Here is a 25,313-nt window from a genome sequence, read left to right as displayed (position 1 = left end):
GCCTCGTGGGCGTGCCGCTGGGCGGGGCCGCCGGGCCGGGGGCGGGCGGCTGGGGCCCCCAGCTCCGCGGAAATCAAAGCCGCCGCGCCCCTCCTCGCCACGCCGCACCCCTGCCGCGCCGTCGCGCACCTCCTCCTTTGTCACAATGTTTTTCAATCCGGTGAAGCAAACTGTCCAATTAGAGCCGGGGCCTCCAGCTTCCATCTTTGCCGACGTTTAATTAACATGCTCCTCTTGGCAGCTGCTGACAAGTTCCAGAAACAGGTTGTAAAGGGTTTTTGTCTTTACCCAGCATGGAAAATGAGGGGTGTTACATCGCGGGAACATGAATAGGTTGCATTTCAGCTCCCTCCTCCCCTCCTTCTCCTCCCCCTCCCCTCCTCTGGCACGGAGAATGAAGGCCTGTGTACGTATGCATGTGTGAATTGTGAGGGGGCGGGGAGGGCGGATTTGGAGGCAGGAGAGACCTTCTCCTCCCGCTCCCCTCACCCCTTCTTCCCTGGAGTCTGCTCCACAAAGGGTCTGGATTCTGCATCTTATTGGCCAGCTGGCACACTTTTGCCTCACGTCTCTTTTAGCCATAGCAAACCTCGCCATGTTGATTCCCATCTCTGGGTCTCTGCCCCTGCTGTCCCTGTGCCTCTGTTCTGGTAAACTCCTATTCAGCCTCCAAAACCCTGCTCCGGTGACCCACTCTGGGAAGCCCCCCTGGGGAACTGGATGGCTGTCAGGATTGAGGATGGATCCCTGGCATCAGGTTGGTCCTCAGCTAGACTGAGAGCTCCCTGAGGGTAGGAAGTGTTAGTCTGCCCAGGGTGGTGGCTGGCTGCAGGAAGTGGGGAGAGCGAAACAGCTGAAGCCTTCTCCCACTGTGGAGGGAGGGAAGGCTGGCTTGGCAGGGAGGATGGACGGAAAGGTTGGGGTCAGGGGATTGGATGGAAGGAGCCCCCCCCCCCCATTCTCCCACCCTGCCTGAGTACCCTTGAACCAGAGCGCGGTTACATGAAGGGCACAGTAAACATGGGTGTGTTTCTGGAATGGTTGACGTGAAGTCAACCTTGGAGAGAGGCCCCGGCCCAGAAGTGAGCCTGGAAGGGATTCCCAGGCCGGGCAGGCTCCAGCACCCCAAATTCCTCCTCTTCAGCCTGGGATGATTCCCCTTGCACTGTGGATGGCGGGGTGGTGTGGGAGGGCAGGACTGGGGCAGGAGGCCGGGTCTCTTGGGTCCTTTTCTCCCTCAGATTGGCCCTGTTGAAGTACTCACACCCATTCTACAAAGAATACCAAGCGTTTATTCACAGAGGCCACCATCTGCATGGCACAGAGTGGTCTGGGGGACGCAGGGAGCAAGGGAGGTGCTGGCCGAGGGGCAGGCAGAGAGTGGAGGAGCCCAGCGGTTGATGGCTGGCAGCTGAGTTGTCTCCTAGGAGGGCTTGGGTCCACGGCCAGCTCCCAGCCCCACGCCTGCCTGCTTTTCCCAGGAGGTGGCCACCAAGACCGCTGGAGGCAGGTCTCCTCAGCCAGAACCTGGCTTGGATGCCCACTTTGTCTATAGCTCTTCCTAGTCCATTCTCAGGCAGGCCCCCTGGGATGAAGGGGCAGGGAAGAGAGGCACCCTGGGCCAGGCCAGCAGTGGGGTGCTGCTCGCCTTGCTCTTGTGTTCCCAGCTTGGTCAGCACGGCTCCTTTGGGAGCGCCGGGACAGTCTGCAGAGCCTGTAGGGAGAGAGCCAGGAGCAGCAGGACACTGTGGGTCCTGCTGTAGCCCCTCGGGCCCCTTTACCTTGTCCCGGACAGGGTGGGCATTAGAGGCAAGGGGTCATAGCCTTACTCTTTATCCTTAAGGCCCAATATCCTCTCCTGCCCCATCACTCAGCCTTTTGCCCCAGACACAGCTCCTTCCAAGCTCTGGCCTCGAAGGGGACCAAATAGTACTACTGAGTACAAAGGAAATGACCTGCAGGGATCCCATGCCCCCCACTTGCTCTGTGGGGCCTCGAAGAGCCCGCGCTTCTCTGAGCCTTCATTTTCTCATCTATTAGAAAGAGGGAAGTAGTTGCACCTGTCAAGTGGCGCTCTCTGGAGGGTGAGATGCAAAAGGCAGGGCTTGGTGCATTCCACAGAGGAGCAAGGAAAGGTGAGCTGATGGGAAGAACAAAGGAGGAGCGAGAAGAAAGCAAGAACTAGCTGGAGCTGATCGACTGAACAGAGCCACACCTGTCATTTCCACTTTTAGAGATGAGGAAATTCAGGCTCTGTCTGTGGGTGAGGAGGGCCTCAAAGTCACAACCGGTAAGCAGCAAAACTAAGTGTGTAGCCAGATCACCTAGATCTTTTTTTTTTTTAGTGCCTTCCACATATTCTTGTGCCTGTCTGGCTTGCTAGGAGTCTTATTCTGAGGCCACCCACCCCATGTGCCCACTCCAATCCAGGCAGGAGGGGTGGACTTCTTGATGCTTTCTTTTTGCCCCTTTACTGGTGGCATCCAATTTCCAGCGCGGGGGGGGCGGGGCGGTGGGCACGGGGAGGACCTGCCCATGCTCACCTGCTTCTCACCTGGCCTGGGAGTTTAAGGTTCTGAGGGCTTGAGGGTAGAGTCCTCAGGATGCAAGACCGTGCTCTTTGGCTCCTCAGGAATCTGCGGAGAGAGGAGGGTGGCTCCAGGGGCCTTGTCCCAGGCCAGGCGGTTGTCCCTGGGAGGACTAGAACAACCTGGCCAAGTCTGGAGGGGTGGATGGTGTGTGGCGGGCGCCACCTTGTGATCACGGTGCAGAGCGCATGCAGAGAAGCAGGGCGGTCCTACACACAGGTATCCTGCCCTCTACGGCAGGTTAGCCACTGTCCAGGGTGCTGGGGCTCTGCAAGGACGACACGGGGTCCTTGCCCCACTTAGAGCAATGGGAAGGCGCTCAGGTGATGGGCACAGTGACAACAGGAGCTGCAAACGCACACGAGAGGCTGATAACCCACCTGGGGGGTGGAATTCTGGTTGTGCAGAATGAACCCGCTTTTGAAAGATGAGTGGTAATGTGCCAGGAAGACACAAGCTCCCTGAACACCAGGCAGGTCCAAAAGTGAGGTGAGGTGAGATGTAGGGCAGACCGGAAACGGATGGGTAGCTGGAGTGGGGGTGGGGTGGAACAGCCTTGCGCTGGCTTCAAGGTTTCGATTTAATCTTAAAGATGGCCTCAGCAGAGGTCCTGGGGAACATCTGTCTCACCACATCCTCTGGAAGGCCACCTCATCTCCCAGGTAAAGCAGCCAGAGGCCAGGGGCCAAGCGGATAGACTGATGGTGCCTTACTTCCACAGAGATAGAATTAGACCTCAAAACGGAGCACTGCTGAAGGGTACGCAGTAGCTAGAATGTGTGAACTAAGAATGATAAAGATCCAAACAGAACCAAGAATGAACTCCTCTGTATGGGAATTGATAAGATTTTTTAGTTTATTTCATTAGTGGCAAATCCATGTGATTTCTCATGGTCGTGTCTAAAATAGTTTAAGTTCTGACTTTAAATATGGAATGAAAATAATGCTGCTAAAAGAAGAAAGTTTATTAAGAATGTAATGACACAGAATACTTTTTACAATAGAGACGAAGAGAGAGAAAGTGAGCAGGATCCCAAATCGGGCATAAATCCATAAATCTCTGCTAAGAAAAGTCTCGGCTGATAAAAAAAAAAAAAAAAAAAACAAAACTGGAGGAACATAGGCCCAAAATATTAGCAGTGCTTGAATTAGGGCGATGGGATTTCTTTCTATATTTCTCTATTTCCCGATTTCTCTTAATGGGCTTCTATTCATTTTATAATAGACATTTTAAAGAGAATGAATTAAAAAATGTTATTAGTTATGTACATGAAATTGGCTTATAGTGGATATCGGTGAAAATGACCCAGAAAACTTTCTGGTGTGGTTTTAAAATTACGGAGCCAAATGAAAGGCGGTGATGGACAGACCCGAGTCACAGGGGCCACAGACACAGGTTATGTCCTGCCCCGTGTCATGAGGGGAGATGCAGGTGGCTGTCATCTCCCCAACATCGAATGCCAGTAAACACGTGCAACAAGGATCCGTTGGGAGGGAGCCCTGCCTCAAGTCACAGAAAACCCAAATTGTGGCAAGTTTTTAAAGAAACGGAGTTCTGTGACATCTTACTACTTTCAGCTTCTAGAACAATGTTTCTCAAGTTGAGTTTCTGTACCGATACTTCTCTGGATGCTGAAAACAATGGAATGTCACTCAGTTTTCTGGGCCAGAATCAGCTGGGAACTCGTTCCCATGAGGATGCCCTACTCAGTGACAGTTCTGGGCTGGCATCTGGGAAGCTGCTACACTTTAGGAATGACTGCTCTAGAATAAAGCCTTTGGCCCCCAGGAGACACACAGCCTCTGGATGGAGCAGGGTGATGCAGGCTCTGGCCCCAACCCTCAGCTTCCGGTCCCTCCGGCCCCAGCTTGGCTGATGCGGGCCGGGTTTGTGGAGAAGGGATATAACTCCCTTTGTGCAGGGGAACCAGTCCCTGGAACTCACCTCCCAGTAGACCGAATCCTCAAAGCAGTTCTCATCAGCGGGTTGTCCCCAGACTGGCAGTTTCAGGATAATTCCTAAGGAAAGTTTGGGGTCACACAAGGTCAGGAACCACTACTTTAGCCTACCCAGGCCTTCCCCTTAGCTGAGAAGCACCCCCTCCCCACCCCCCCAACTCAGTCCCAAAGCCACAAGTGCACAGGATTCCTGTGGGCTCTGGGCTGACCTCTGGTACATGCTCTTGGGTCCCCCACCCACAGCAGCCCCGCCTTCTTTAGCCCAGCCACTTCCACTCACCCACGATGCCGCCGCCCACCAGGGCCATGGCCAGGGACACAAAGAGCCCAGCAGCCTGAAACTTGCCCTGCATGCTTGCGTTCCAGTTAGTCTTGAAACCATCAAAGCCAAAGGCAAGGGCAAGCCTGGGGTGGAGATTGGGGGCAGATCAGGGCGGCACAGTGAGACCAAGAAACCCGTTGCTGTGGCCCACAAATGTGAGCGGGCACCAAGGCTCTGAGCCTTCCCGTGTGCACTGGACAGATCAGATGGTTTCTAAGACTCATGAGGAGGGACAGAGGTTAGGGAGAGAGGCCCATGGACAGTGGTTCAGTTTGGGGAAGGCTAGGGGTAGCGACCATATGTTGGACCCCCGAGGAACAGCAGGAAGGAGGAATGGAGAAGGAAGGAGGGAGCTCAGGCTCCCCTGTCCCTCCTCCATACTTACCCGTTTATTCCATACACATCGGTGGTGGCGCAAGACGCGGTCACGGCACCCACGATGGCACCGATGATGCCGGGAATGCCGTGCAGGTTGTGAATGCCGCACGTGTCCTGGATCCGCAGCCGGGCCTCCAGGAATGGCTGGACAGGGGAGACGGGTGCTACTCACGCCCTGAGCAGTGGCAGGGGTTTGGGGAGGCCCCAGTACACGCAAACCCAGGATCCTCCAGCCCTCAGCCCCTGGCCTGGGGTCCTCACCGTCAGGTACACAAAACCCAGGGTGGACACGATGCCGCAGATGAAGCCAACGATGAGGGAGCCATAGGGCATGAGCATCATTTCAGCAGCCGTCCCCACGGCCACCCCTCCTGCGAGCGTGGCATTCTGGATGTGCACCTGGGTAGGGCGGGCAGGGCGGGTCGGAGCTCAGTCCTGTCCCCAGAGCCCGCCTGCACCACCACGCCGTGTCTGGGGGTGCTGGCGCTGGGAGGCAGGGATGACTCCGAGGGCATCTTGCAAGCCGGCAGACCGCAGAGGGCCGGCTCCTGTGCTCTCTGCACACTGGGCACCCCCACCAGCAGGCTGGCCATCATCCATGGACACAAATCTGTGTAATCGTGTCGGGGTGGGTGAACCCTCTTGGCACGTCTACACCTTCCCTCTGGCTTCATGTGCGCAGGTGTGCCTGTCTGATGGGCTCTACACCCACGTCTGCTGACGTCAGGCGGCCGTGGGGCCCCACGCATGCGCACACGCCCGTGCCGGCGTCTGAGGGCCTGCACCAGCGCCCGCTGACCCTCTCTGGGGGCCCGACAGTTCCCGGTACCTTGCTGCGCGCTGTGGGGAGGATGTCAGTCCGTCTCCACAACCAGCCCAGGAGGTAAGGACAGTAATCTTTGGATGTTTGCAGAGGAGGAAATGGAGGTGCAGGGAGACCGTACTAGCAAGGGGCAGAAAGGTGTCTTGGTCCGGATCAGGGCGGAGCCGGGGGCCCCCCGACTTTGACCCTGTTCCATGTCCTTGTCTGCGCGGGGGTGTTGGGCGCACGCAGGGTTTGTCTGATTCTCTTCCCCCTGATGCGAACGTCCCTACCGCTCTGTGTGGTGAGTGTCCCACATATGCCCACATCAAGAAGCTAGTGTCAGACTGGGAAATAGAGAGGCGGTCTTCTTTTTATAGAAAAATCGACCAACATCTATGGGGTTTGGCCCCTCCCCACTAACGACAGAACGGTCTGTCCCAGTGGTGGGAGAGGAAGGACACTGCGAAACCATGTGCCCCCACCAACCCCCCCCCCCGGGGAGTGGACAGACATCGAAGGGGTCCCCTTTCTGAGGGTATGGGGCGGAGCAGGTGGAGACAGCTTTAGGAAGGCTGAGGACCGGCGTTTGGAGGATCGGAAGCCCGACAGAAGAGAAATGCCCCTGGCAACAGGACTAGGCTGGTCTGATGGGGCCCTCAGCACCCCAGACTGGGAGGAGGAGAATGAAGAGGAGGAGACGCCCACCCAGAGCAGCCAGGGTGACAGAATCTGGGAATCTGGTTCTGGGCTCTGCGGAAAACCAGCTAGGGAATCCAAAACTCAGTCTCCCCGAGACTCAGTTTTTTCATCTGCAGGATGGGGGAGATCACCCTGATGCTGCCTGCCTCACAGAGTCGTCGGCCGGACAGTCATAGTCACAGGGCACAGGCAGTCATTGTCACACCGCCCCCACCCCGGAGGGCTCCCCAGTCTCCCTCACCTGCCCTCCACCACTCACCATGTCCAGTCTGCCCTTCTTGTGCAAGGCGCTGGACAGTGCTACCGAGGTGAGCACGCAGGCTGCCAACGAGCAGTAGGTGTTGATGGCAGCTCGGTGCTGGGCGTCTCCGTGGTTGGACACAGCTGAGTTGAAGCTGGGCCAGTACATCCATAGGAAGAGGGTGCCTGGCCAGACCAGACAGGTCCGGTGGACCCGGGTGGAAGAGGTGTTAGATGGGCCCAACAGAGCTTAGGCACACTTCCTGTCCTTTAGTTCCAGAGAAGTCATAAGACTCGTGTGCCCCAGTAGTAGTTTCCCACCCCTGCAGCTTTACTCATGCTGGGGGCTCTTCCCAGAACATCCTTCCTGCCTAACTTCCAATTAGCCCTCCTCTGCTCCAGGAAGTCTACCCCAGCCCCATAAGTGGGCTGAATGCCTCCCCCCTTGCTCCCATGGCATCATGAGAGAGAATCTTTTTCCCTACTGTAGTTAGATCATCTGGTAACATTGCCATCTCTTCCATCATATTGGGAGGAGCTCCCTGAAGGCAGGGCTGGATTTTAGGAGACCAGAGTGGGTGGCTGGTATGTATTCTCTGGAATGAATGGACACAGGAAGTAGGAATTCACACCTTGCCCTAGCCCAGGGGATGGACTGACCAGTTTCTGGGTGCCGCTTCATCTGCCTTGGGGCATCCTAGGGAGTACAGGATGAGTGACCAACTTCTTCCAGCCCCATAGGAAAAAGGGAAAAAATCTGGGATCCTGGAGGTGTCTACAGGCAACCCCTCCTCTGCCTTTCCCCCAAGGGAACTACCTGCCACCCACCAGACCATGTGGGTATCAGGTGTGATTATGGTGTTCTGAACTCCTCCTGGAGACCCTCACCTGTTAATGGGGGTTCTCACTCCTCATAGAGGTCCTCACCCATCATGGCAGCCCTAAGGCATCATGATGGCCCGTAGCCAGCAGGGCCATCTTCCCCCATCCCAGAGGCCCTCATTCATTATAGCAGCTCTCACCGATCATGGCAAAGAGATCCGAGTGGTACACAGCTTTCTGCCTGTCCTTGCTCTGATGTAGGCCGGGCCGGTAGAGGATCCAGGTCACTGTGAGCCCAAAGTAGGCACCAAATGTGTGGATGGTCATAGAGCCCCCTGCGTCCTTTACCTGGGGGGTAGGGATCTGTCAGACTCTGATACCTTCTCTCTCTCCCAACTATTAGCACTTTCCTTGCCCACCCCCGTGAAACAAACACACACACACACACACACACACACACACACACACACAAAGAGTTCCATCTGTCTGACTCCACAAGCTTCAGGATGGAGCTCAGGGCTCCCACAGACCAATCAGTTGGGAAGGGGAGAAAGTGGGGATCCCTGAGCCCAAGCTGTGAGCCTGTCAGCAAAGTGCCAGGGCATCGTCCCCCAGCAGATGGGATTGTGCCCAGATGGGGAACCCCAGGCTTGGAGAGGACCTTGCTCAGTCAAGCAGTGGGAAGAGGTGAAGCAGAGCTAGAACCCAGGCCCCGCCCCTATCTAGTTTGTCACCCACTAGCTTCTCCTGTGTCTTAATTCCTGGGAGCCCTGCTGTTCCCTCTGGGCCTCCCCTCTCCGCATTGCTTCCTCCACAGCCACTCCTGGTCCAGCCCCAGTCCATCTAGAAGGTCACTCCTCATCTCCCAGGCATCCTGCCACCCTTGCTGCCTGACAACCTTCCTGCTGACCGCCCGCCCCCAGCCCAGCCCCACCCCACCCTCCTCTCCTCTGTCCCCTATAGTCAGAGCACGCAGATCGGTTTCTTCCTCTTCTGTCTCCTTCTGCCCTACCCCACTCTGTGCCTCAGATTCCTCCTTCACAAAGTCGGGGAGACCAGGGTGCCTTATTTAGTAGGGCTGTCCCAATGGCGAAACTAGACAACTCGTGTCTGGCACCTGGCGAGCGCCTGGTACCCCACAGGGGCTTGGTTGACTTAGCCTTCCTCCCTGTGCCCCCACCTCCTCTCTCTTTATCCTCCTCTTCCTCCCCACTCAGAACCAATCTCAGGGGAAATTCCAATCAGAATCACACACTTGCTCCGTCACTGTAGGTGGGGAAATCCCGGCAGAGAGGTTAAGTGTGTTGTCCAAGGTCACAGAGCTAGTTAGTTGTCGGCAGAGCTCCGTTTCCTGGTTCCCAGCCTGAAGGGTGCCTCTATTAGCTGTGGGACCTGGGCTGAGTCCCTTAACCTCTGAGCCTCAACTTTCTCTTCTGTAAAGTGGGGATAATAATTGCGCCTATCTCAGAGGGGAGGATTAATGAGGTAAGCCATGTGAGGCATTTAGAGCAGGGACCAGCCAAGGGCAAGTGCTCCTTGCATGTCAGCAGGGACTTGGCACAGAGACAGACACAACGGTTGTCATGCAAATTTCATGTCATGAAATTTCAAAGAATTTCCATAGCAGGTCGGGAGGATTTTTGAGGCCCTCTTAACTTGTGCCCAAGAGTCATTCTTGGCACACCTTCTTCCAGCAGGTCAGCCCACTGGAAACCTCTCACCGTGGGCCTCCCTCCAGGCCTAGCCACTCACTGTTCCCTCTGCCTCACTCCTTCGCCTGGTTGTTTCCCACTTGACTTCTAGCTTTGACATCTCTTCCTCCAGGAAGCCTCTCTGACCTGTCCTGCTGGTTCAGACACCCGCCTCCCCTTTTAGGCCACCAAGGCCCTGACCCCACTCCTCATTATACTATGTGGTTACTGTCTACTGACTTCCTAGCTTCCTTTCTAGATTGTGAGCTCCTTAGGGTCTAAAGAGGTCTTCCCACCTATGTATGAGGTGCCCGATGCGTAGTCAGACTCCCAAATGCATTTACTTGACAAATATTTGTTGAGCCCTTATTAGGCATTGAACTAGGTACTGGAGATCCTGCGGCCCAGACACATCAGGTTTATCAGAAAAGGAGGAAGTTTACGAAGAAAATGAACCAAGTCAATGTGAGAGATAGTGACTTGGGGTGGGGGGCGGTAAAGTAAGGTAGAGGCCAACACTGTGGGGCAGGGGGGAATCTGGGAGGGCCTCTCTGAAGAGGTAATATTCCAGCTGAGACCTCAGTAATGAAAATGACTGAGGGATGAGCATTCCAGGCAAAGGGAATAGCAAGTGCAAAGGCCCTGAGGTGGGACCAAGCATGATCGTTGAAGAGCAGACAGCAGAGTGTGTCCAAAGCATGGAGAGATGGGGAGAGAGTAGATTATAAGCGTGGAGGGAAAGGCTGGGGGCAGAACATGTGGAGCTTTACAACAAATTTGGATTTTACTCAAAGTGAAATTTTAAAAACCACTGGAGGGTTTTGATCAGGGGAATGGTCTCACACAGATTATTAACAAGTCTCCATGGTTGCTGGTGGAGATTGGCCTGAGGCAGTGAGTAGAGCAAGGATGAAGATAGGGAAATGAGTTAGAAGAAAGAGATATGATGGCTTGGACCAGCCTGGTGGCTGAAGAAAATGACAAAATGAATGACAGAATATAGTGGGATCTAAAAGAGAAAACAAAACAAAAACAAAAAAATCTCTCCCCCTTGTGGGGGGCAGAAATGTGCCAGGCAGAGTACAAATGTAGAGGAGTTTGGGGCTAAGAAATGGATGAAGTCCTGAATGACCTTCACCCCTGCAAAGGTACCAAAGAGGTTTCTGAGCTAGAGTCAGAGGTCTAAGGTACCCCTTACTTGGGCCATTGAATCGGCTGACTTCAAGGGGCGTCATTCCTGCCATAGTCCACATGAATGTCATCTCTCGAGTTGTGCAGGCCACAACCTATGCAGCTGTCCATGTCCACCATGGCTTTTCCCCTAGGACCCTTCTTTACAGACGTGTACCCCCAATCTACTGGGTCCTTTTCTTGGCAGAGCAAACTGGGAATGAGGGGTGTATGTGCAGGAACACCCACTCTTTCCATCTGATATGTTGGAAAGAGAAAGGAGGGAGAAAACCACCATATGAGGAACCCCTGCTCTGCCAACGTGCTGATCTGATTGGCCAGGTGGACCACCATCCCTGCCCAAGTAAATGTCATTACTCTTCTTTTAGTGATAAGGAGACTGAGGTTCAGAAGGTTAAGTGACAGGCCAAGGGTGAATTGAATCCAGCCAGCATGCCTCCCTGGCCCTCCTTTTCTCTCCTCCCCTGCTGTCACCCCATGTGTCCCCCTGAACCGCCATCCTTGAGCCCTGCTCACCTCTAGAAGACTGAGGAGGATGTACTCATTCACTGAAAAGAGGGTCACTTGGAAGAGAGTCATGATGAGTAGCTGGACAGGGCTGACTTTGCCCAGAATTGCCCCAAAGGCCACACAGACAGAGCCCACGCAGAAGTCCGCATTGATGAGGCTGTGGGGAGACAGGTCAGGGGAGGGTCTGAGGCAACAGCAAAAAGTGGCACTCTGAGTCCTGGGTTTGAATCTGGACGTTGGCCATCTGTGCATTTGGCTTTGTGGCTTAACCTTTCTGAGCCTCAGTTTCATGGTGTGGTCACGAACACACAGTATCTTTTCTTTCTTTCTTTCTTTTTTTTTTTTTTTTTTTACTATTCTGTTAGTCACCATACAGTACATCATTAGTTTTTGATATAGTTTTTTGATATAATGTTCCAGGCTTCCTTGCTTACATATAATACCCAGTGCTCCATGCAATCCGTGCCCTCCTTAAAACCCATCATTGGGTTCACCCATTACCACCACCCCTCCTAGCACAGAGTATCTTAAAGCTAATCTGGGAATGAAAAGAAATAGCTCATGAAAGGGCCATCACAGCAATGGCACGTACCAGATGCCACACCCTTCCTCTGTGGCCCCATCCCAGTGCCCCCTCAGGGAGCTTGTGTTCAAGGCACCCAGGTCCTCTGGCTGCTGTTCTAGGACATGCCCCTTATGTGAGGGCTTGTCTTGCCCTCCATCCTCTACCTGCCCTTCCAGAACAACCTCTGACTGCCTCCTCTTTCAGGAAGCCTTCCTTGATTCCTCCATGCAGATGTGGTCTCCACCTCCAGACCCTTATATCTCACTTTGCACATGCTCTGTCTACCAGGGCCCCGCTTGGGTTAGAGCTCTCATGACCTTCTCTTTACCTTTCCTGGGAGAGAGGATCTGTGTCCCCGGAAGAAAGAGAGGCCTTCTTGCAGGAGGTAGGTAGGGAACTGGGGGCTGGGTAGAAGGGGGCAGGAAAGCCAACAGAGAGAACAGAGGCAGAGGAGCAGCCCAGTCCTTCTTAAGTCTGGACCCTGAAGGCCCAGCCAGCCAGCAGAAGGCCGATGGAGGCAGACAGCCAGGCAGATGTCGTCGGGCCAAAGGAGACCCTGGTTCCATCCACATGTCTGCCTAACCCGGGCCTTTCTGTGCTCAACCAGCGGCAAAGCTGTCAAGGATTCCAAGGCAGACTCATGAGAGTTGTTAATGGGGTGGGGTTGGGTGCAGGGACAATAGAGGCTCCTTCCTCAAGGCATTCACATCTAGAAGAAGTGCCCCTGCGCCATGCTCAGGTGTATGAGAGAATCCGGAGGTGAGAAGTAAGAAGCCAGCTAATTGTAGGGCCAGGGTGTGGAATGGGCCCAGCTGTCAGGGTCCTTCCCAAGATGAGGATGTTCATTGGAACCTCGGCTTCCCTGTGAGCCTTGTTTACTGCTGTGTCCCCAGGGCCTCACACAGGGCCTGACTGAAGGAATCATGGCAGTTACTCAGTGCCAGGCAGGGAAACACCCGCTAGGTACTGCATAGGCCCGCCTGTACCACACCCAAACCTGAGGGGACAGGTACTATTACTAGCCACATCATAGAGATGGAACAGGGGGGCTTAGAGAGGCTGTGTTATTTGCTCACATTCCCATAACTGACCCATCGGACAGACGTGACCATTGGGAAGAAGAGAGAGGGAGAGCAGAAAAGCCCACATCTTGGCCCATCAGCTCCCTGGAGACAGAGGCGTGCATGTCCCATCTCAGGAGGGCCCATGGAGGCTGGGGCAGAGCCTGAGGGCATCGCCCTGCAGAGACAGGTGGGACCTGGAGGACTCCTTAGCGGGGACAGACAGGACGGAAGCCAGGAGGCGAGTCTGGGGACAACATGGTGATCCAGCCCTGGGCAGTTGCTGGAAATCAACGCCCTGAAAACCAGTTTGCCAAAAATCTCAATTTGTTGAGTGACCAACTTGCCCCATAACTGGTTCACCACACACTTCCAACTCACAAAGTATATGATGATTCCCTCTGAAGATTTCTAAAACGTTGTATGCTTCTGTTTTTTCAACTAGCCATAGCTCTCTTTCTGGGTCGGCCAGCTAAATATATTACAGGGTTTTTATTCTTTGGGTCTACAGTTTTGGGAGTGAGACTTTTCTTGTGTATTTTGAACTGCATGGTGATATGCATGTCAACGGTTTTATATACAATTAAAGGCTGACTTACTGATTCCAACACATTTTCTATTTTGTCAACTGTTTTTCCAGTTTCTCTTAAGTCACTTAAGAAGACTTAAGTCCCTGACCAGCTTGAGTGAACGAGTATCTTGCAAGTATTTGGCAGGTTTTAAGGTCAGACACCTGGCATATGATCCCCCGTTGGTGCCCCGGATGTGTCGTGGTGCAATGGCAATTTGCCTCTAAACCCTTTCTGTGGACTTGGTCTTCCAAGCAGGCTAACGAGTGTTCCTTTGCACACCCGCCCCCTCGCCCTCTGGGCTCCGCCCCCGGGCCCACCCTTTCCCCCGGGCCCGCCCCCACTCGCGCCGGGCCCGCCCTCTGGCCCCAGGGCCCGCCCCGCGCTCACTTTTCCACGCCCACGTGAATGTAGCCTTCGTGGTAGGAGTGGAACCAGCCCTGCATGAGCAGCGCCCATTGGATGCCAAAGGCCGCCAGCAGGAAGTTGAAGCCCACAGAGCTGTAACCGTAGCGCTGCAGGAAAGTCATGAGGAAGCCGAAGCCCACGAAGATCATCACGTGCACGTCCTGGAAGCCTGCGGGGAGAGCGCAGCCAGGGCGGGGGTGTCTCGGTGGTCTGGGCCAGCGCCCCCTGGCGCAGCGCTGTCTTCCCGGACGCCTGGCCCTCAGGGAGCCTCACGAACCCCCTCCTCCCATCTCTGCATCTGGATCCTGGGGCCAGGCACCGTTGCTGCAGGTAGAACCGCCACTGCCTGCATCTTGTCCTAAGAACCCCTGGAGGGGTCTGGGCTTGGGGGAGCGGGGGGCGAGGTGAGCCTCCCACTATAGAACGCTCGTTCTAATGCCAAGACATGCCGTGCCGTGCTAGAGCACAAAATTGGCTGTGGGTCACACCTAGAATCTAGGGTCTAGAACCCAGATTTTCTGCGGCCTTGCCCCCTCAACTCCGTTTTTTTAGTACAGAGAAGTTAGTCTCCACTGGGTCTGCGTCTCTGGAGGGGCCAAGCACGCGAGTTGATCATCCCCCCCCCACCCACCCACCCCATGAATGTCTCATCCCACCTCCACCCCCAGCAAGTACACTATCTTGCATCACGGAGACCCGAATCTGGACCCCAGTTCCTCCATCTGCTGTGCGGATGACTCTGGAAAGTCAAGTAGCATCCTTGGCTTTCTGTGCCCTCTATAATGCTTATAAAGCCTGCAGAGATTAAATGCGGGTGTGTAGGTACACCACCTAGCAGTGTCTGTCCCATAACAGGAGTTCAAACTGGACAAGTGTCATTGTTGCTTTATTATTTATTATTTGTTATTACTTAGGCATAGGTTCATTCTGAGTTTTGAGCCAACTCTTCAGGTCTAGCCTTGACAACCTATTTCCCCTGTCACAGCCAGTTTTCTCCATAAAACCAAAGGATGGATTAGAGTGATCATAACTGTTCTCCCAGTGCTAATGTTACCTGATTCTAGAGTCCCAGAAAATTAAAATAGAGGGCCAAGGACCTTTGGGAAGCAAAGACAGTTACAAAAATATAAGGCACTGTGTGGGTCTATAGGACACAGGAGCTAGATTGAAGGGTTCCCACTGGCCAAATCTGGGATGGTTTGAGCACCAAAATAATTACGTACTATAATAAATTAAAACCATTACAAAATAGCAACTCAGAGTAAGAAATAAGTGAGAATGTGGGGGAAGGCTCTTGATGGTAACAGAATGCTGAGAGCCAGACAGTTAAATGTGGAATGAGCGCTGAAGTTGGAAAATCGTGATTTTCACAGTAAAGACTCTATCAGTAGATGCTGAATCCATGGGGAAATTTTGATGAGGAGGAGAACATTTGCATTGTCTTCAAGAGTCTCCCTAGAGACTGTGAGTTGCAAGGGACTGGGAAAAAAAAAAAAAAAAAAAAAAAAAAAAACAACCACCCAGTAATTATGAAGTGGAGAAACAGGATGACTTCTCAGCAGGATGATCAGAATTAACCTTACTCATGAGGGACAGGTGGGTTACCACAGGCCTTCAGATGTGATAATCTGAAGGCAACTTATTACCTGTATGGCATTCTAGCCCAGCAGGCATTATCCCAGTGTACTTACAAGGAAGATCAAACAGAAAACGAGTAATGTGCCATTAGAGGGTGTGTGAGTGTGTGTGTGTGCACGCGCGCGTGTGTGCGCACGCACGCGCACTGAGGCTGTAGTCTTGAAAAATGTCAGTGTCGTAAAAGACAAAAGCGGCAGAAATGTTCCAGGTTAAAAGAGACTAAGGAGACATGCCAGCTACATTCACTACCTAACTCAGGACTGGATTCTGGATGTGAACGGGGGGAATGGGAGGAGAGCCGCGAAGGTCGTTGTCAACAAAAGTAGAAAATAATTAGAAAATTCGGTTGAGGAAATGAGATCGGAACCGTTTATTAAGCTATCACACAACGTAGATGGATGAAATTGATTAGCCTGGTGTTGGAAGAGAATCCCTCCATGCTCAGGACACATCCTGGGGTCATGAAGGTGACAACAGGGCCATGACATGTGTAACTGACCCGCAGGTGGTTCAGAGGAAACAAGTGTGTGTGTGGAGAAAGAGAAGGAACAGGTCGCTGATTGGGAGTTACAGAGTATATAGCGCGCTTTATGCTACTTCTGTTTTAGCAACTTCTTGCAAATTTGAAATTCTTCCCAAGTAAAAGAAAAAAAAAAAGGTGGGTGGGACCTGCAGGGTCTTTCTACATTCCTGGCTCCCCCTCCCCCCATGAACCAGCAGCACAGGACCTCAGCCCTGCTCCAGGGTCTCTGGCTGTGGCCTCCCCCTGCCCAGGATGCTGTTCCCGCAAAATGGAGGCCAACAACTTCTTTTCCCGCAGATCTCATCCAAACATGGCCTCATCACAGAGGCCCTCCTGACCCTCCCGTTGAAAGACGGTTCGCCCTCTCCCAGCAACCCCTTCCTTCCTTTCTAGTTCTTTCCACTGTGTGCAGTTGGAGTGTTTGTCCCGCCCACCAGACTGGAAACTCCCAGAAGGCGAGGCCATGCCTGTTTCCTTCCAGCCGCTGTTGCCCCGCACTTGGGAGAGTGGCCGGGGAGACTCTCCGTCACTGTCTGTGACGGAATGAATGATGACAGCTGTCACCCCAGCAGCACTGAGGGTGTCCACTGAGCAGCCGGTCAGGGGATGCTGTGGTCCCTCTCCAGTCGGACACCTCTTGCACCCCGGGGTGGAGAGCCTGGCCGAGGTGGCGGCAGCGGTGCTGATGCTATAGCAGTCCTGACCTTGCCTGCCCCCGCCTGCCCCCCACCCCAGTCTCCCTGGGGCCCAGGCCACGACCACAGTCCCCTTGGCTAGCGGGCACCTGGAGGCGGCTTAGGGATGAGGTGCTGGCGCGGTGCCGGGCGGGGGCGGAGGCATGCCAGCTGGTGCCAGGGAGCCGTGGGTCTCACCCCAGTGGGGTGCTGTGAGCGGCTGTCTGGAGACCTGTGCGGGTCTGCAGGAGCCAACAGCAGCTCAGTGGAGGTTTCACAATGTGTGCGGCTGATTTCGTGTATTACCGCGCTTCATGGTTTATCACGTTTCCAACTGTTGTGGGGGGATCTGAGCTAATGCGTGTGAGGCACCATACGTGGCATCATGGTTATTCTTGGGAAGAACGGATGGGTGGCAGACTGGAGGAGAGGTGTGAAAGAGGGAGGTGACACTTTCAGACTCCAGTTCCAGCAGCGGGGGGGGGGGGGGGGGGGGGGGGGGGGGGGGGGGGGGGGGGGGGGGGGGGGGGGGAGGCTGGTAGGAGGGCAGAGCTGCCGATAGACCCTGGGATCTGGGAGCTGGTTGTGGAGTAGGAGGGAGGGGCTGGGTCAAGTGCTGGCCTTGGGGGACCACGGCGGGGTGGGCATGGCGAGTGAGAGGGACAGAGCCTGGCTGTGTGCGGTGAAGTGGGGATCTGAGACCGGGGTGTGGGGGGCAGGCCCGCAGAGGGAGCTGTGAGTCAGAATGTGGGCACAGTGAGAGGGAGACAGCAGCTGAGAGCTGGCTGCCTTTGAAGCTAGCAGGTTGGACAGGGAAGGCGCTGGCAGGGGGTGGGAGGAATCCCCGGGGAAGAGGCAGCGTCGCAGAGGGTGGGGGCCTTTCAGCCGTTTGGTGGCAGAGAGGAACCATGTGGGCAGGGGCAGAGGGTGGGTATGTTGGGGGGGCCCTCCTGGGGAATAGCTTCAATTTCAGGGCTGCCTGACACCCTCCCCTTCTTAGCACACCATCTCTGCCTGCCCCCTCTTGCCAGATCTCTGTCCTCTGTGACTCCCCTTACTCCCCGGCTATCCTGACCTCTCTCTCTGCCCCTCTCCGGGGGTGCCCCCCGGGGGTGCTCCTGCCCCACTTGGAGCACGCAGACAGCAGCTTCCCTCTCCTGGGGCACCTCCCCGTTCATTCTCTTGCTCCCTTTCTGTTTCTCTCCCACACCGGTCCTAATTTAGAACCCCAACCTACCAGTTGAATAATTTATGTTTCATAAGGTTGGGTGCTTCCTAAAATGCTTTTACTAGTAATGGTTCGAAGGTCCCAACTGTGTGACCTTCGGGAAGGGCATCATCTCTCGGTTCTGCAGTTTCTTATTCTGTAAAGTGGGCTTAGTCCATGTGTTTGGGAAGTGCTCACCCCAGAGTTCTGGGGTGCACATGTAATGACTTCATCCAGCCCTGGGTAGAGGCCTGGCTCTTTTGCAAAGTGATCAATCATATTAGCTACTATTTCTCTTTTCTCCTTCAAGGCTGTCTTTGTGTTTTGCAGAGTCGGCGACTTGCTGTAGATCAGTGGAAGGTGATGGGACACCTCCCTTCCCCCCCTCTTTCCCCAGCCTGGGGTGACACAGTAGTCCTGCACCTCCCAGAATCTGTCCTCTCTACCCAGAGATCTTCCCCCAAAACCAAAGGGGCAGGACAGGCATGCTGGCTTGCAGCCCCGAAGGCTGCCACAAGGGGGCACCAGTACACAGCAGCTCTCACTCCCGTTCTCCACCCCCTTGCTAGGTCTAGAGGGGCCCCTTTTCCCCCACCTCCAGAATGTGTCCCCAGTGAAGCCGGCAGTGGCTCTGAAATACGAGTTTCCCGTGCCACTGGACCACAGCAGCTTCCTCCCCTCTGCCGCCCCAGCACAGAGAGCATGGAGCCCTGCCTGGTGCCGGTGGGTGCTGCTTCCTTCCTACTCTCTGCGGGCAAGGCCAGGCCCAGACTTTCCCTTGGAGTCCTCCTGGCCATTCCAGCACTTCCCCAAGGCTCTGTGTCCACCTCCCCCACACCTCAGATCAGACCCGGTCACCGCACAATCTCCTGGCAATGGCGCAGAGGCCCCGGGAAAGCAGGTGGGCTGTGGGGAGGGAGGGCTCAGCCAGTCCCTGTCCCTGTCACTGGCGCCCAGAGTGTTGGGCACATCTCTAAGGTCCATTTGGGCACCACAAGATGGAAAGAAATGCTCTGCCTGACAGAGCCTGCAAAAAGCACTTGTAAGTGGAGAAAGCACAGAGGAATTTAAATGCTCACATTTAGGGACAAACTAATATTCAGGGACACACTCCTTGGCCATATCTCTAAAGAGATGCTGAGCCTCCACTCGCGTCCCTTCAGCACCAGAGCACTCACTCCCCTCTGAGGACACCTGATACCAGTATTCACCGACCCCTCACTTCCTGCCCCCAAATGGGCCCTAACGGTCCCCTGCCCTCTTAAGGTTTCCTGGAGAGCCAGTGCATTAAATAACAGTCCCACTTCACAGATGAGCATACTGAGGCTCACTCCATTTAGTGAGGGACGCAGATCTGTTGAATTCCACAGTCCAGGTTGTGCTGCCCTTTGAGACTTGTGGGCAAGCTTGTCCTTTACTAAATGGAGCTGAGTCTGAGGGGGCAGGTCCCAGAATTGCAGAGCGAGCCTGGCTGCCGTGGCTTCATGAAACAGTCTTTCTGGGGTTGAAACTACGGCAGCCTCTGCCCTCGGTCATGTCCTAGAAATGTGTCCACTCCTCCTGCAGTCTTTGCAGGAAGTTTCAGGAGCGCAGACTCTGAGGGCTCTTCCTCAAGCCAGCTTCCCCCGGACCCTTCCAACAGCCACTGAGGCCCCAGAGCCCTAGCCCGTGAGGAGCACGGACCTCAGAGGGCACTGTCAGGGCAGGTCCCCAGCTGGCTTGGTGCCTGCTGCCTGCTGAGGGGCCCATGCCTGGGGAGCAGTCCCAAGGCCTTCCTGAGGCCCGGCCTGAGCCAGCTGGAGCTGGACTCTTCTGGAAACCTGAGATGCCCAGCAGGCTCCACTAATCCCCTGGGGAAGGAATGAGGCCCACACAGGTGTTGTGTGGACAGCCTAGCGCCAAGAACCCAGAAGGTACCAGAAGGGCACGCCCTCATCCCTGGCCCCTGGGAACTGCCATACTGGAGCCGCACCGGTGCCACCGCCACTGGAGCCCCACCAGCGCCACAGGGAGGCCGCCTGCCCTCTACCCCTAACACAATCACCACAACCAGGTGGACCAGAAAAGGGTCAGGGGAGGGGGGAGGGGACGGGAAAGGTCGAAAGCGAAGGGAGAGGAACCCAGGGCTCCTCCGCAGGCTCTCTGGTTTCCTAGTCACTCTCCCTCCCAGGCCTTGCTCTCCTTGTGTATAAAATGGGAACCCAGACCCTGCCTTCCTCCTGGGGCAGTGGGGGCATCCAAGGAGAGAAAGCACACCTGCTAGCTTGCCTTGTTGCCACTACTTGCCAAGGAGTCCTGAGGCCAAGGGTCTCTCTCCCTGTATTGCTTTCCTCTCTGTCACTTCCTGCGTGGTGACCAAAAGCTTCTCAGCACGCACGGGAAACAGCAGGGGAAACTCAAGCCCACCTTGATGGCTGCCTCATTCCCTCTTAGGAACCTCTCTCCTATCCCTTTCACAAACCCTACCCTTGGGCCACTCTGCACCACTCAACACGCTCCCCGCATGCCTGCCCTGCTTCCCCACGCCCCCACTGTCCCACCACCTTCCAAGAAGTGGAAGAGAAGTGCCCAGAGAACCTGACCCCATGGAGGACAGGGTGTTGGGGTGCTCTCAATGAGTCTGGGAGCCCTTTGGGGTCAGAGACCCAGGATATGCAACTTGTTCCTCCGGAGCGGTCTTGGTCTCTTGGAGGAGTCGTGGTTTATGTGTGTGTCCTGGCAAATGACTACTAGCACAACTCCCCACCTCCTCACTCTCTAGAGTGTCATTGGTTGATAAATGATATGGCCACCCCATAGGTAAGTGATTGATTGGTGTGGGAATAAATGAAGGTGGATGTGGAAGGGGTGGGGATAGAAGCTGGGGAGATGCGAGGGTCACACCTCTTGTTGGGAATGTTCTGTAGCTTCCATTTGAGGGCTCTGAGACTTTCCACAGCCTGGACCCATCCAGGACCCATGAATGCCCATGGGAGACCTTGCCTCCTGTGCTTTGCTGGGAGGCTGGCTTTTTGGCTAAGAGATAAGTAAGCGCCAGAGCGGAGTGAAACAGGCAAAGGAAGGTCTTCAGCTGGCTTGCCTCTCCATTTGCGGAGTCAGTTCAAGGAGAGCCAAGGTGGGCAGTGAAGGGCAGATTTAGAGTCCAAATTCTAAGGCCACAGCTGTCAAGATCTCTTAAAACATGACCCTGAGTAGAGCCCAGTAGAGGCTGTGGTCTCAACCAGCACAGGGTACAACCCCCTTCCATCACCTCCCTTCTTCTAGGCACCATATTTCTATTAATGTAGCCTGTGGGTAGCTTTTTGGCAGCCATTTAATACGGTTGGCTCCCAGTGTGTCGGCTGACCCCTCACCCTCGTCTTTGTTCATGCAGGCCGTCATCCAGAATGTATGCTATTATTTATCTGGATCTAAGTGACATGTTATTTCTGGAGGTAAAGGTTCCCATCACTGAGGGTTTTCAAGCCATGGAGGGAACGCCAGTGGGGAGAGGTGGCTGTTGCTGACGAGCTTTAGGGTCCATGCCGAGACTAACAGTCCGTGACCACGTGAGCACCAACAAGTTGGAATGACTGCCATTGGCTGCTGGTGGATGGTGTAGGCAGCCGGAAAGCACACGGGTATGGAAAGAGCCCTGGGCTGGGAGTTTGGAGGTTGGGCTGACCTGAGTGACCTTGAACCAGTTTTTCCAACTCCTGAGTCCCAGGGCATCTGTGCTCAGTGCTCCTCCACTAAGTGCTCCCTTACGAAGTGAGGGCTCCATGGCCAGCCCCATGCCAGAGCTCGACGGGCACTATCTCACGTCAGCCTCTCCCCAGCCCAGTAAGGCAGAGGTAGAAAGGGAGTCTCAGTGAGGTTGACCCGTGCCTAAGGCCACCCACCAGGTCAATGGCGGAATTGTGACAAAAGTGAGGTCTGGTGATTCCAAACCCACGCTCTTAAGCACAGTAGCACAGACACCAGAGAATTCAGGATTCCCCTTCTTCCTCTCCAAGCCAGAAGAGGGCAGGTGCCATGGTCCCGCATTCCTCTCCCTGCACACCTCTCCCCACAGCCACTGCAGCCCTTGACTAGGGACCAAGACCAGCCCAAGATTTGGGACCTTGACTTGATGGGCGCCAAGGGAGCCGGTGTCCCCCCCTGGCTGGTGACTGAGATAGGACTCGGGTCTTTGGAGGACAAGTAGGGCCCTCTGACGGGGAAGCTGGAGGACTCTGATGGCCCCAGGGAGGGAGCTCCCCGTGGGGAGTTTTCCCTTTGTTTAACGCAGGGAAAAGGGGTTAGCGCGCACGTGGCCCTTTCTCAAACGAGCTCTCCAGAGGCTGGCGGGGGCGCGGTTGGGAAGGCTGAGTGGGGAGGACCACGGGGCTCCAAGGGAGGGAGCATCAGCAGTTTCTCCTGCTCCAGCGCCCTCCCGCCCTCTGTTCCCGAGCAGCGAGGCAGGGCTCTTGGTGGGAAGCGCCGCGGGGACCTGCGGGGGCGGGGGTGCCTCTGGGGGCCCTGCGGGGTGTCCGGACTTACTCGGGTAGCGGTAGTAGAATTCGTTCTCCAGGTCGCTGGTGTTGTGTTGCGCCTTACTGTCGGCCCAGTGGGCGTCGGCATCGGCCTCGTAGCGCACAAACACGCCGAAGAGGACCACCATGGCCACCTGCAGGAGCAGGCAGGTGACCGGCAGCCGCCAGCGGAGGTTGGTGTTCCAGACCATGCTGCGGGGAGGGCGGGGCTCCTGGCCGCGGAGGGCAGCGGGCAGTTCGGACCCACGCTCGCAGGCGGGAGAGGCTTATAAGACCCGGGAAGGGGCGGGGCGGCCGCAGACGGTGGCGGAACAGCTGACTCGGGTACCGCCCGCGCGCTCGCCCAACCGGCGAGGGGACCCGTGGGCTCCGGGCTCGACTCCCCCCCCCCCCAACTCCGGGGGCCTTCCCGAAGCTCCCGGGCCAGCAGCCGAGTGGGCAAATGGGCGGGGATCGAGGCGCCCCAACCTCCGCGGGTCCCCTCGATACCTGGGCGGGCCGCTGGTCTGTCCCCTTTTGTTCCGGACCCGAGACAGGAAAAGGCGGATTGTCAGCCTCCCACGGAGAGAGGAACTGGAGGGATTCCTAGACGGCGCTCTTCATCACCAACATCGCCACCATCAGCCCTTCCTTTTTATGATCACAGGATTTACAGAATACGTGGAAAACCAGGGAAGGCTAAGAACTGTCGCAGACCGAGAAGCCCGGAGAGGCGCGACTGCTGATACAGTCCGTACCATGGAACAGAGAGGATGTTGGGGGGAAAACTGGTGAAATCCACGCGAAGTGTGAACTTTAGTTCATGGCGATGTGCCCACGTGGGTTTCACGGTTGTGGCAAATGTACCAGGCTTAGGTGAGATGTTAGCAGGAGACCCTGGGGGCCGGGTAGTGTCCGGCACTAGGGGAGCTCAGTACTATCTTTGCAACTTTTCTATAAGTCTAAAATTATCCCTGAAAATAGGGTATTAAGAAACATTTTGTATATGTGTGTGTGTTTATATATATGAATGATCAGAACAGTTGACTTTTTCACAATTCATTGAGCTTGATCAGGAATTATCTGTTGGTCAATATGTGGGATATTGATGTGAGGGAACCATAGAATTTAAGTTAAATCTTTTGCTTAGCCTATATTTTATCGACATAAATTCAATTTTCTAATTTTTCTTTAAAGAAATTGAATACAGAGTGCCTGGGTGGCTCAGTGGGTTAAGTCTCTGCCTTCGGCTCAGGTCATGATCTCAGGGTCCTGGGATCAAGCCCCGCATTGGGCTCTCTGCTCAGCAGGGAGCCTGCTTCCTCCTCTCTCCCTGCCTGCCTCTCCACCTACTTGTGATCTCTGTCAAATAAATAAATAAAATCTTAAAAAAAATTGAGTGTAACTGTATTGTAGAGATTTTGGAAAATATAGAAAGCACGAAGAGGAAACCAGAAAACCACCTGTAATTCCTCCACCTGAGGCAACAATAACATGAGAAAGAGAAAGAGAAAGAGATTCATCCTGTAATACTGTTTTATAGCTGCTTTATCCACTTAATAGTTTGTAAACAATAGTTTGTGAACGTTTCAAACTTAGTAGTTTGTAAAAAAAAAAAGTTTGTAAACATACTCTTGTTTACTACAGCATTTTAAATGGCAGGACATACCCTGCCTTATCTAGCCAAACCCCTAGTGTTAGGTGATGGGGTTGCTTTGGGTTTGTCTGGTGTAGTAAATAGCACTGTTGTGAACATCCGGGTAATAGGTCTTTGTATGGGTTCCGGTGAGTTCCCAGAGGCTGAATCGCTTCGATACACGCTGCAAGAAGTCCCCCAAAGTGTGTTCCTCCTGCGTCGTGTGGTACCCATGCACCCTCACTGGTGCTGGATTACAGAAAACCATTGCCAGTTTGAATCCCAGATATGTAAAAGGCAGGAATGAGCCCCTGATCAGGGTGCTGGGAACTCAAATGTAGCCCTGCCGTATTCACGTGGGCACCATTCCCTTAGCAGGAGAAGCAGCCGGCTTCAAGACCCAGCCAGACATGCAAAAGCCATACCAGCAAGAGGGGCCGTTTATTACATATTTGCCATGGCCAAACCTTTTAGACATGTTCTGCTTCTCCGTGGAACCCTTGCAGCGTGAACAATGGATCTGCATCCTACGGATGAAACTGAGTTGAGATTCCAACTCGGGGCTGTCCTATCTCACTGCACCGTGCTGCTGGCCCCCTCTGGGCAGGGCAGAAGGAAGGTTTGGTTTCAGGTAGGTGTACCCACCGTTGCAGAGAGAGACCTCTACATGCACAGCCAAGGGAGAGTGGTGGGCAGGAGGCAAGGGCTGGGGTTGAAGTCCGGTGATGATGTGTTCCGTGGGAACACAAGGGCTTCTGGAGTCTTCCATTCCCCGGGGGGCCACGGGCCCCTTTCAGAGAAGAACGTGTCTTATGTCTAACTCTCTCCCCTGCCCACAGCACGGCATGCATGCAGAGCGAGAAAGAGGAAGGAAGTGGAGAATAATATTCCTTGAGCACCTGTGTCCCAGGCGCTGTTCTAGGTGCTGAGAGGTAAATCTCTGTCCCCATGGAAATTGTTGCGGGGTGTGGGGGGTGACAAAAGGAAGCAGGATAGAGAACTATACAGTATGTGTGAGGGTGATGAGTGCCATGCAGGAAAAGGACATGGAAAGTGGACAAGAGGGGGCTGGGAGTGGGAAGGTCACTTTGGGGAAGGGGGTCTGGGGGTGTGGAGAGAGGGAGGGACAGAGGGAGGCAGGCAGGGAGAAAGGGAGACAGAGAAAGGGACCCTCCAACCCTGGGGTCCTGGGTCCCCACTGGACTCGCTGCTCAGTGGGGAATCTCCTCCCTCTGCTTCTGCCCCTCCCCATGCTCATGTGTGCTCTCTCTCTCGCTGTTTCTTTCAAATAGATAAATAATATTTTTTTTTTAAAAAAGATTCTTCTGCTGCTC

General features: G+C 54.8%; 1 protein-coding gene across 2 annotated transcripts; it reads right to left on the bottom strand.

Annotated features, from left to right (window-relative positions):
• Window positions 1–1,269: 1,269 nt before the first annotated feature.
• Window positions 1,270–22,625, bottom strand: RHCG (Rh family C glycoprotein). Of its 2 annotated transcripts, none has more exons than XM_059371591.1 (11): window positions 22,372–22,625; window positions 13,791–13,977; window positions 11,212–11,362; window positions 8,014–8,161; window positions 7,011–7,177; window positions 5,509–5,646; window positions 5,255–5,391; window positions 4,828–4,952; window positions 4,534–4,607; window positions 2,555–2,636; window positions 1,270–1,714 (listed from the first exon to the last, which is right to left on the bottom strand). In XM_059371591.1, the coding sequence occupies exons 1-10, from the start codon at window positions 22,553–22,555 to the stop codon at window positions 2,568–2,570; spliced, it is 1,380 nt and encodes a 459-aa protein (XP_059227574.1). In that variant the 5' UTR covers window positions 22,556–22,625; the 3' UTR covers window positions 1,270–1,714; window positions 2,555–2,567. The 2 variants fall into 2 exon arrangements, with proteins under 2 accessions (XP_059227574.1, XP_059227572.1); XM_059371589.1 differs by having other exon boundaries at window positions 2,544–2,636; window positions 22,372–22,624.
• Between the last annotated feature and the right edge of the window lie 2,688 nt (window positions 22,626–25,313).

Source organism: Mustela nigripes, chromosome 13 (assembly GCF_022355385.1).
Source record: "Mustela nigripes isolate SB6536 chromosome 13, MUSNIG.SB6536, whole genome shotgun sequence".
NCBI lineage: Eukaryota > Metazoa > Chordata > Mammalia > Carnivora > Mustelidae > Mustela > Mustela nigripes.
Note: the sequence above shows the minus strand (reverse complement) of the source record. Positions and strands in the feature narration are given on the sequence as shown.